The sequence below is a fragment of the Ovis aries genome, chromosome 26, assembly GCF_016772045.2.
Source record: "Ovis aries strain OAR_USU_Benz2616 breed Rambouillet chromosome 26, ARS-UI_Ramb_v3.0, whole genome shotgun sequence".
NCBI lineage: Eukaryota > Metazoa > Chordata > Mammalia > Artiodactyla > Bovidae > Ovis > Ovis aries.
The window spans coordinates 33976138-33988864 of NC_056079.1; the positions used below are offsets into that span (position 1 = coordinate 33976138).

The 12727-nt window shown below is 38.3% G+C and overlaps 1 protein-coding gene across 1 annotated transcript in view; it reads right to left on the minus strand.

Annotated features, from left to right (window-relative positions):
• LOC121818062 (A disintegrin and metallopeptidase domain 3-like) overlaps window positions 1–12727 on the minus strand; it is a 104039-nt gene that overhangs the window by 54233 nt on the left and 37079 nt on the right. The window contains exons 9-10 of the mRNA XM_060406913.1: window positions 12288–12454; window positions 10084–10165 (exon numbers count right to left, since the gene is read on the minus strand). Coding sequence (XP_060262896.1) covers window positions 10084–10165; window positions 12288–12454 — 249 coding nt within the window. The remainder of the gene's footprint in view (window positions 1–10083; window positions 10166–12287; window positions 12455–12727) is intronic.

A 12727-nucleotide genomic window follows, 5' to 3' on the forward strand; every position in this document is an offset into this window, starting at 1 on the left:
CCACTATCACACTGATACCAGACAAAGATATCACAAAAAAACAAAATTACAGGCCAATATCGCTGATGAGTACAGATGCAAAAGTGCTCAACAAAATACTATCAGTTCAAATCCAACTAATACATTAGAAAGATCATTCACCATGATCAAGTGGGATTCATCCAAGGGATGGAAGGATTTTTCAATATATACAGATTAATCAATGTGATATATCACATGAACAAATTGAAGAATAAAGACCGATGATAATCTCAATAAATGCAAAAACCTTTTGATACAATTTAGCAATATTTATGATAACAGCTCTGCAGAACCTGGGCAGAGTGGGAATGTACCTCAACATAATAATGACCATATATGACAAACCTACAGCTAACATCATACTTAATTGTGAAAAGCTGAAAGCATTTCCTTTACGATCAGGAAAAAGACAAGAATGTCCATTCTCACCATATATATTCAACATAGATTGGAAGTCCTCAGTTCAGTTCAGTTCTTTCTCTCAGTCGCATCTGACTCTTTGTGACCCCATGAATTGCAGCACACCAGGCCTCCCTGTCCATCACCATCTCCCGGAGTTCACTCAAACTCATGTCCATTGAGTCGGTGATGCCATCCAGCCATCTCATCCTCTGTCATCCACTTTTCCTCCTGCCTGCAATCCCTCCCAGCATCAGAGTCTTTTCCAGTGAGTCAGCTCTTCGCATGAGGTGGCCAAAGTACTGGAGTTTCACCTTTAGCATCATTGCTTCCAAAGAACACCCAGGGCTGATCTCCTTCAGAATGGACTGGTTAGATCTCCTTGCAGTCTAAGAGACTCTCAAGAGTCTTCTCCAACACCACAGTTCAAAAGCATCAATTCTTCAGCAATCAGCTTTCTTCACAGTCCAACTCTCACATCCATACATGACCCCTGGAAAAACCATAGACTTGACTAGACGGACCTTAGTTGGCAAAGTAATGGCTCTGTTTTTCAATATGCTATCTAGGTTGGTCATAACTTTCCTTCCAAGGAGTAAGTGTCTTTTAATTTCATGGCTGCAATCACCATCTGCAGTGATTTTGGAGCCCCCAAAATAAAGCATGACACTATTTCCAGCGTTTCCCCATCTCTTTGCCATGAAGTCATGGGACATGATGCCATGATAGTCCTAACTACAGGTATAAGAAAAGAAAATAAGGTAAAGGGAATCCGAACTGGAAAAGAAGAAGTTAAACTGTCACTGGTTGCAGATGACATGATATTGTACATGTAGGATCCTAAGGATGGTTTCAGAAAACTACTAGAAATCATCAATGAATTTGGTAAAGTTGCAGGCTACAAAATTAATATGGATAAATTTGTTGCACTTCTATACATTAGCAGTGAAAATGAGAAAGAGAAATTTAAGAAGAAGTTTCATGGATTATCACATCGAAAAGAATGAAATACATAGGAATAAGACCACCAAGGGCTTCGCTGGTAGCTCAGATGGTAAAGAATCTGCCTGCAGTGGAGGAGACCTGGGATCAATCCCTGGGTGAGGACGATACCCTGGATAAGAGAATGGCTACCCACTGCAGTATTCTTGCTGTGGAATTCTGAGGAATTCCACGGCAGGGCAAGAAGCAACAGAATCAGAATTGAACATGGAACAACAGACCGATTCAAAATGAATATGTCAAGGCTGTATATAGTCACCCTGTTTCTTTAATTTCTGTGGAAAATTCATCATGCAAAACGTCAGGCTCAATGAAACACAAGCTGGAATCAGGGTTGTCAGGAGAAAAATCATCAACTTTAGATATGAAGATGATACCACTCTAATGGCAGGAAACGAGGAATGAAAGAACTTTTTGATGAAGATGAAAGAGAAGAGTGAAAAAACTTTCTTAAAACTCAACATTAAAGAAACTAAGATCTTGACATCTTGTCCCATCACTTCATGGCAAATAGATGGGGGAAAAGTATAAACAGTGAGAGATTTTATTTTGGGGGGCTCCAAAATCACTCCAGACGGTGACCGCAGTCACAACATTATAAGATGCTTGCTCTTTGGAAGAAAAGCTATGACAAACCTGGACAGCATCTTAAAAATCAGACACATCACTTTGCCTACAAAGGTCTGTATAGTCGAAGCTATGGTTTTTCCAGTAGTCATGTATGGATGTAAGAGTTGGACCATAAAGAAGGGTGAATGCTGAAGAACTGATGCCTTCAAATTTGGTTCTGGAGAAGACTCTTGAGAGTCCCTTGGTGAAGTATAATATGTCAAATGGGCTTCTCATGTAAAGAAAATGTCTGATGATGCAGGGAAAACAAGTGATGTAGGTTAGACCCCTCAGTTGGAAAGATCCCCTGGAGAAAGAAATGGCAACTCACTGAGCTATTCTTACTTGGCAAATTCCATGGGTAGAGGAGCCTGGCAGGCTACTGTCCATGGGGTTGTAAAGGGCTGGACACAAGTCAGCACACACACACACACAGACACACAGACACACACACACAATATGTCAGACAGAGAAACACAAATACCTTATAATTTTTCTTATATGTGGAATCCAAAAACAAATGAAAAAGCATACAACAGAAACAAGAGTTATAAATATAGAGAAGAAACAGGTGGCTTCCAGAATGGAGGCATCTGGGGAAGGAAAGAAATAGGTGAAAAAGATGAAAAGATACAACTTCCAATTGCAAAATAAATGAGTCATGGGTATGAAATGCAAGGTGTGGGGAATCTAATCAATACCTATTTAGTATATTTGCAATCAAGAAAATTAGAAATATCAAGGGACCGTTTCATGCAAAGATGGGCACAATAAAGGACAGAAATGGTATGGACCTCATAGAAGCAGAAAATATTAAGAAGAGGTGGCAAGAATACACAGAAGAACTATACAAAAAAGATCATCATGACCCAGATAACCACGATGGTATGATCACTCACCTAGAGCCAGGCATCCTGGAATGCGAAGTCAAGGGGGCCTTAGGAAGCATCACGATGAACAATGCTAGTGGAGGTGATGGATTCCAGTTGAGTTATTTCAAATCCTAAAAGATGATGCTGTGAAAGTGCTACACTCAATATGCCAGCAAATTTGGAAAGCTCAGCAGTGGCCACAGAACTGTAAAAGGTCAGTTTTCATTCCAATACCAAAGAAAGGCAATGCCAAAGAATGTTCAAACTACCACACAAGTGAACTCATCTCACACCCTAGCAAAGTAATGCTCAAAATTTTCCAAGCCAGGCTTCAACAGTACATGAACTGTGAACTTCCAAAAGTTCAACCTCGATTTAGAAAGGCAGAGGAACCAGAGATCAAATTAACGAACATCCATTAGACCATAGAAAAAGCAATATTCCAGAAAAACCTCTACTTATGCTTCATTGTCTATTCTAAAACCCTTGACTGTGTGGATCACAACCAACTGTGGAAAATTCTTCAATAGACGTGAATGCCAGTCCGCCTTACCTGCCTCCAGTTAGAACTGAACACAGAACAACACACTCGTTCACAATTGGGACAGGAATATGTCAAGGCTGCATATTGTCACTCTGCTTATTTAACTTATATGCAGTGTACATCACATGAAATGTCGGGCTGGATGAAGCACAAACTGAACTCAGGATTGCTGGGAGAGAAAACAACAACCTCAGAGATGCAGACGACACCACGCTTATGGCAGAAATCGAAGAGGAACTAAAGAAACTTTTGTTCTAGTTCTGTGAAAAATATCGCTTGTAGCTTGATAAGAATTGCATTGAAGTTGTAAATTGCTTTGGGTAGTATCCTCATTTTCACTACATTGATTCTTCTGATCCATGAACATGGTATATTTCTCCATCTATTAGTGTCCTCTTTGATTTCTTTCATCAGTGTTTTATAGTTTTCTATATATAGGTCTTTAGTTTCTTTAGGTAGATATATTCCTAAGTATTTTATTCTTTTCGTTGCAATGGTGAATGGAATTGTTTCCTTAATTTCTTTTTCTACTTTCTCATTATTAGTGTATAGGAATGCAAGAGATTTCTGTGTGTTGATTTTATATCCTGCAACTTAACTATATTCATTGATTAGGTCTAGTAATTTTCTGGTGGAGTCTTTAGGGTTTTCTATGTAGAGGATCATGTCATCTGCAAACAGTGAGAATTTTACTTCTTCTTTTGCAATTTGGATTCTGTTTATTTCTTTTTCTGCTCTGATTGCTGTGGCCAAAACTTCCAGAACTATGTTGAATAGTAGCAGTGAAAGTGGGCACCCTTGTCTTGTTCCTGACTTTAGGGGAAATGCTTTCAATTTTTCACCATTGAGGACAATGTTTGCTGTGGGTTTGTCCTATATAGCTTTTATTATGTTGAGGTATGTTCCTTCTATTCCTGCTTTCTGGAGAGTTTTTATCATAAATGGATGTTGAATTTTGTCAAAGGCCTTCTCTGCATCTATTCATATAATCATATGGCTTTTATTTTTCAGTTTGTTGATGTGGTGAATTACATTGATTGATGTGCGGATATTGAAGAATCCTTGCATCCCTGGGATAAAGCCCACTTGGTCATGGTGTATGATCTTTTTAATGTGTTGTTGGATTCTGATTGCTAGAATTTTGTTGAGGATTTTTGCATCTGTGTTCATCAGTGATATTGGCCTGTAGTTTTCTTTTTTTGTAGTATCTTTGTCAGGTTTTGGTATTAGGGTGATGGTGGCCTCATAGAATGAGTTTGGAAGTTTACCTTCCTCTGCAAATTTCTGGAAGAGTTTGAGTAGGATGGGTGTTAGCTCTTCTCGAAATTTTTGGTAGAATTCAGCTGTGAAGCCGTCTGGACCTGGGCTTTTGTTTGCTGGAAGATTTCTGATTACAGTTTCAGTTTCTGTGCTTGTGATGGGTCTGTTAAGATTTTCTATTTCTTCCTGGTTCAGTTTTGGAAAGTTGTACTTTTCTAAGAATTTGTCCATTTCTTCCCCATTTTCCATTTTCTTGGCGTATAATTGCTGATAGTAGTCTCTTATGATCCTTTGTATTTCTGTGTTGTCTGTTGTGATCTCTCCACTTTAATTTCTAATTTTATTGATTTGATTTTTCTCTCTTTGCTTCTTGATGAGTCTGGCTAATGGTCTGTCAATTTTATTTATCCTTTCAAAGAACCAGCTTTTGGCTTTGTTGATTTTTGCTGTGGTCTCTTTTGTTTCTTTTGCATTTATTTCTGCCCTAATTTTTAAGATTTCTTTCCTTCTACTAACTCTGGGGTTCTCCAATTCTTCCTTTTCTAGTTGCTTTAGTTGTAGAGTTAGGTTATTTATTCGACTTTTTTCATGTTTCTTGAGGTATGCCTGTAGTGCTATGGACTTTCCTCTTAGCACCGCTTTTGTAGTGTCCCACAGGTTTTGGGTTGTTGTATTTTCATTTTCATTAGTTTCTATGCATAAATCAAAACCAAAATGAGGTACCACTTCACACCAGTCAGAATGGCTGCGATCCAAATATCTGCAAGCAATAAATGCTGGAGAGGGTGTGGAAAAGGGAACCCTCCTACACTGTTCGTGGGAATGCAAACTAGTACAACCACTATGGAAAACAGTGTGGAGATTCCTTAAAAAATTGCAAATAGAACTGCCATATGACCCAGCAATCCCACTGCTAGGCATACACACTGAGGAAACCAGAATTGAAAGAGACACATGTACCCGAATGTTCATCGCAGCACTGTTTATAATAGCCAGGACATGGAAACAACCTAGATGTCCATCAGCAGATGAATGGATAAGAAAGCTGTGGTACATATATACAATGGAGTATTACTCAGCCATTAAAAAGAATACATTTGAAGCAGTTCTGATGAGATGGATGAAACTGGAGCCGATTATACAGAGTGAAGTAAGCCAGAAAGAAAAACACCAGTGCAGTATACTAACACATATATATGGAATTTAGAAAGATGGCAATGATGACCCTGTATGCAAGACAGCAAAAATGAACAGATGTGTATAGGGGACTTTTGGACTCAGAGGGAGAGGGAGAGGGTGAGATGATTTGGGAGAATGGCATTGAAACATGTATACTATCATGTAAGAATCGAATCGCCAGTCTATGTCCGATGCAGGATACAGCATGTTTGGGGCTGGTGCACGGGGATGACCCAGAGGGATATTGTGGGGAGGGAGGTGGGAGGGGGGGTTCATGTTTGGGATCACATGTACACTCGTGGTGGATTCATATCAATGTATAGCAAAACCAATACAGTATTGTAAAGTAAAATAAAGTAAAAATAAAAAATAAAAAAAGAAACTTTTGATGAAAGTCAAAGAGGCGAGTAGTAAAAAAGTTGGTTTAAAACTGAACATTCAAAAAACTGAGATCATGGCATCCAGTTCCATCACTTCATGGCAAACAGATGGTGAAACAATGGAAACAGTGAGAGACTTTATTTTCTTGGGCTACAAAATCACAGCAGACGGTGATTGCAGCCATGAAATTAAAAGACGCTTGCTCCTTGGAAGAAAAGCTATGACAAACCAAGACAGCATATTAAAAAGCAGAGACATTAATTTGCCGACAAAGGTCTGTATAGTCAAAACTGTGGTTTTTCCAGTAGTCGTGTATGGATGTGAGAGTTGGACCATAAAGGAGCCTGAATGCCAAAGAACTGATGCTTTTGAGCTGTGGTGTTGGAGAAGACTGTTGAATGGTACTGGCACAAAGACAGAAATATAGATCAATGGAACAAAATAGAAAGCCCAGAGATAAATCCATGCACCTATTGACACCTTATCTTTGACAAAGGAGGCAAGAATATACAATGGAGAAAAGACAATCTCTTTAATAAGTGGTGCTGGGAAAACTGGTCAACCACTTGGAAAAGAATGAAATGAGAACGTTTTCTAATACCATACACAAAAATAAACTAAAAAAGGATTAAAGGTCTAAATGTAACACCAGAAACTATAAAACTTCTAGGGGAAAAAATAGGCAAAACATTCTCTGACATAAATCACAGCAGGATCCTCTATGACTCACCTCCCAGAATACTGGAAATAAAAGCAAAAATAAACAAATGTGATCCAATTAAAATTAAAAGCTTCTGCTCAACAAAGGAAACTATAAGCAAGCTGAAAAGACAGCCTTCAGAATGGGAGAAGATAATAGCAAATGAAGCAACTGACAAACAACTAATCTCAAAAACATACAAGCAACACCTGCAGCTCAATTCCAGAAAAATTAACTACCCAATCAAATAATGGGCCAAAGAACTAAATAGACATTTCTCCAAAGAAGACGTACAGATGGCTAACAAACACATGAAAAGATGCTCAACATCACTCATTATCAGAGAAATGCAAATCAAAACCACAATGAGGTACCATTTCACACCAGTCAGAATGGCTGTGATCCAAAAATCTACAAGCAATAAATGCTGGAGAGGGTGTGGAGAAAAGGGAACCCTCTTACACTGTTGGTGGGAATGCAAACTAGTACAGCCACTATGGAGAACAGTGTGGAGATTCCTTAAAAAACTGCAAATAGAACTGCCTTATGACCCAACAATCCCTCTGCTGGGCACACACACCGAGGAAACCAGAATAGAAGGAGACACATGTACCCTAATGTTCATCGCAGCACTGTTTATAATAGCCAGCACATGGAAACAACCTAGATGTCCATCAGCAGATGAATGGATAAGAAAGCTGTGCTACATATACACAATGGAGTATTACTCAGCCATTAAAAAGAATACATTCGAATCTGTTCTAATGAGGTAGATGAAACTGGGGCCTATTATACAGAGTGAAGTAAGCCAGAAATAAAAACACCAATACAGTATACTAAAGCATATATATGGAATTTAGAAAGATGGTAACGATAACCCTGTTTGTGAGACAGCAAAAGAGACAGATGTATAGAACAGACTTTTGGATTCTGTGGGAGAGGGAGAAGGTGGGATGATTTGGGAAAATGGCATTGAAACATGTATAATATCATATAAGAAACGAATCACCATGTTCAATATAGGATACAGGATGCTTGGGTCTGGTGTACTGGGATGAACCAGAGGGATGGTACGAGGAGGGAGGTAGGAGGGGCGTTCAGGATGGGGAACACGTGTACACCCGTGGTGGATTCATGTTGATGTATGGCAAAACCAATACAATATTGTAAAGTAAGAAAAAATAATAAATAAATGGTAAATGGTAAATGTTAAAACAAAAAAGAAAGTCCCTTGTACAGCAAGGAGGTCAAAACAGTTAATCCTAAAGGAAATAAATTCTGAATGGTCATTGGAAGGTCTGAGTGTGAAGTTGAAGTTCCAACACTTTGGCCATCTGATGCAAAGAGTCAACTCATTAGAAAAGACTCTGACCCTGGGAAAGATAGTAGGCAGGAGGAGAAGGGGACAAAAGAAGATGAGATGATTGGATGGCATCACTGATTCCATGGAAATGAGTTTGAGCAAATTCTGGGAGATGGTGAAGGAGAGGGAAGCCTGGCATGCTGCAGTTCCATGGGTTTGCAGAGTCAGATACGACTGAGTGACTGAAAAACAATCTTTGTATAATGATATATCATTTCTAGACTTATTGTGATAATCATTTTGAATAGTATAGAAATATTAAATTAATATTTTGTATAACAGAAACGAACATGGGGTGAAGTTAGTCACTTAGTCATGTCTGACTCTTTGTGAACCCGTGAACTGTAGCTCACCAGGCTCCTCTGCCCATGAAATTCTCCAGGCAAGAATACTGGAGTGGGTTGCCATTTCCTTCTCCAGGGCATCTTCCCAACCCAGGGATCAAACCCAGGTCTCCCACGTTGCAGGCAGACTCTTTACGAACTGAGCCACCAGGGAAGTCTACATAGGGATATAGGTCAATTATAATTCAAAACAAACAAACTAAAAACAGGGATTAGATTTATGGATATGGGGGGCAGAGCTTGAGAGAGAGGAACTGGATGAAGGATATCCAAAGGTGTTGATACTCAGAAGAAGAACTGCTTTAACTAAACAAGAAAATCAAGTAATGCAGGTAAAAAATGGCCTAAGGTCTTGAATAAACATCTATTTCTCCAGAGATGATGTACAAAACACCAAAAAGGATATGAAAAGGTGGCTCAATTATCACTAGTGATTGTAAAGCTACAGTCAAAAACAAAATGTGATATCACGGCATACCCCTTAAAATAATTACCAACAACAAAGAATAACAGCTGTTAATGAGGGTGGGTGAATAAAATATGAAATGTGAAATGCTTGTGGGATTATAAAATGGTGCAACCACTCTGGACCTCAGTATTATGAGTCTTCATAATATTAAAAATAGAAATACCATATGATCCAGCAAACCCACTTCTAGGTATATCTCCAAAATAACTGAAGCTGCTATCTCACAGAGATATCTGCATTCCCATCTCTCATGTTAGTTGTAGCATTATTCACAATCACCAAGATATGGAACCAAACTAAGTGGTCGCTAATATATGAATGCATAAAGAAAGTGTCTATATATACAAATGGATAATATGATATGATTTATATATGTATATGAGTAACATGAAATATTATTCAGCCATAAAAAGAATGAAATCCTGCCATTTCCAAAAACATGGATGAAGCTGGATGTATTATTCAAAGAGAAATAAGACAGAGAGACAAATATTGTATGGTCTACCTTATATGTGGGATCTAAAATATATCGTACTCACAGAAGCAGAGAGGAGAATCGTGGTTGCCAGGGGGTGGAGGTACAGAAAGTGAGGCCTTGTTGGCCAATGTGTATGAAGTTTCATTAAAGCAAGATAAAGATTCTACAAATCTACTTCACAACAATGCAGACAGACTTAACACTACTGCACAGTGAACATATAATGCTTAAGATGGTCAGTTTCACACAATGTGTATTTTACCAACATAAAAAAAATTTAAAAATGACAATGTGAGGTTAAAAGTAAAAAATACAGCACTGTATTAAAATATTAATTTAATAAGTTGTTAGATATACTATACACACTTTTGTTCTTAAAGAAGATATTAACTTTCAAAACATGATATAATTACTGAAGAGAAAGGAATAAAATGATATAATTACTAAAGAGAAGGGACATACCAGAGCAAGTCCTGCAGCAAACTTTGGATCACATGCCATTCCATGGTATGTTGCTCCTACATAATTAGGATGGTCCCTGTAACTAAACAATAACATTTTCCTTGTGGATAAATGCACTTTAAATTATCAATAACTTAATGATGTTTAAGAATTAGATTCCTCAATAAAGCTGCTTTCTTTAATACATGAATACTGTGTATCATGTCTAATGCCTCAATCATTTTGTAGTTGCGTAGTCTCCCCTGGTGTGTCCAAATTAAGTTCAAACGTCAACTTTAACATTGTATGATGCACAGCTTAAAATCCAGCAGTGCCTCATCCTTCCAGAAATTAATCACCACTGCTGTCAACACTGGATGGACAAGGTTCTAAGACATAAAAGTCAGGATAGATTACTGCCATGAATTTGCATGTAGTAAAGCCTCAGATCTAGTCCCTTAATCTATTTCTCACTTCCACTGTATAACCATAAGGGATTTGATTTAGGTCATACCTGAATGGTCTAGTGGTTTTCCCTACTTTCTTCAATTTAAGTCTGAATTTGGCAATAAGGAGTTCATGATCTGACAGAATGCTTATTTAACCTGCTTATGTACCTTATATGCAGAGTACATCCTGAGAAACTCTGGGCTGGAAGAAGCACAAGCTGGAATCAAGATTGCTGGGAGAAATATCAATAACCTCAGATATGCAGATAACACCACCCTTAGGGCAGAAAGTGAAGAAGAACTAAAAAGCCTCTTGATGAAAGTGAAAGAGGAGGGTGAAAAAGTTGGCTTAAAAAATGAAGATCATGGCATCTGGTCCCAACACTTCATGGGCAATAGATGGGGAAACAGTGGAAACAGTGTCAGACTTTATTTTGGGGGGCTCCAAAATCACTGCAGATGGTGATTGCAGCCGTGAAATTAAAAGATGCTTACTACTTGGAAGAAAACTTGTGACCGACCTAGATAGAATATTGAAAAGCAGAGACTTTACTTTGCCAATAAAGGTCTATCTAGTCAGGCTATGGTTTTTCCAGTGGTCATGTATGGATGTGAGAGATGGACTGTGAAGAAAGATGAGTGCTGAAGAATTGATGCTTTTGAACTGTGGTGTTGGAGAAGACTCTGGAGAGTCCCTTGGACTGCAAGGAAATCCAACCAGTCCATTCAAAAGGAGATCAGCCCTGGGTGTTTTCTGGAAGGAATGATGCTAAAGCTGAAACTCCAGTACTTTGGCCACCTCATGCGAAGAGTTGACTCATTGGAAAAGATTCTGATGCTGGGAGGGATTGGGGGCAGGAAGAGAAGGGGACGACAGAGGATGAGATGGCTGGATGGTATCACCTACTCGATGGAGGTTGAGTCTGAGTGAACTCCGGGAGTTGGTGATGGACAGGGAGGCCTGGCGTGCTGCAATTCATGGGGTCGCAAAGAGTCAGACACGACTGAACGATTGAACTGAACTGAACTGAAAAGCTCAGATGGCATAAAAAGTGTTGAATTGGAGGACAAAAGAGAGAATGTATGCAGCACAGTCATCAGGAAAAACAGAGATGGGATGCATTAAATGTCCACACACACGTTAATCCTTAGTTAAAGCTGCTCCTGAACCTCCACACCTGACCTTAAATTTCACAGAGACACCAGAGATTTATAGATGTATCCATATTACTTAAGGCCTTTTGGAATCATGTTTTTGTTTTTTTCCATCCAAAATAATCAAATCAGCATATAGAAAGACTCTTGAATGTTACAGTGGAAGCAGCTAAATAGCTACAACCTTAGGTCAGGAAAGACATTCCATAAGATCATCACATTACTAAACTTATGTTTTATAATGTAGGCAGATTTATATGGATTTGTTGCATTCTGTCAACCAATGTATGCTTTATTTAATGTAAAAATGCTGGTCTTGGTTATTTACCTCTGCGGAATTCTTTAAAACAATAGAGGCCCTATGTTGTCCCATGGCTTTACATATTTTCAGTTCTTTAAACTCAGAAGTAAGCAGACCACTCAGGATAATGGCCTACCATGCTTTAGTGTCTTACGTTGAATCATCAGATTTTTATAGCTTTCATTCTGCCAACACAGTACTCACATAGTCATTTTTTGAGCTATCTTTGTTATTCTAAATAATAAATTTTGTGTACAATTTTGATAGTTCACTTACAAATAGTTTGATAAACTTTATACCAATGAAAATAAATTACTTACATTAATAAGTATGTCAAATCATGGGAGCTTTGTAATAAGTTTTTTTCTCTCCAGGACACAAATCTTTGTAGTACTTCATGTGCATCCCCATCAGTTGAAATCTTATTTAGATCTGACCAGATCTCCAGAGAAGTTAATATAACGGACACTTGAAGCTGAGAATACATCTAAAAATAGGAGATTCATGATATATGGCTACAAGTAATCATAAATATAATACTATACATTTATATGCAATGCCAATTTTCTGATTAACTATATTTTTTTTCAGATGAAATTCACTGGTGGAAGAAGTTAGTTTCAGGGAGTATACATTTTATAAAGTTGCACATGTTGGACTTCACTGGTGGGCTGTAGTTAAGAATCTGCTTTTCCCTGCAGGGTTCGTGGATTCCATTTCTGGTCCAGGAAGACCCCACATGCTGCAGAGGAACAAAGAC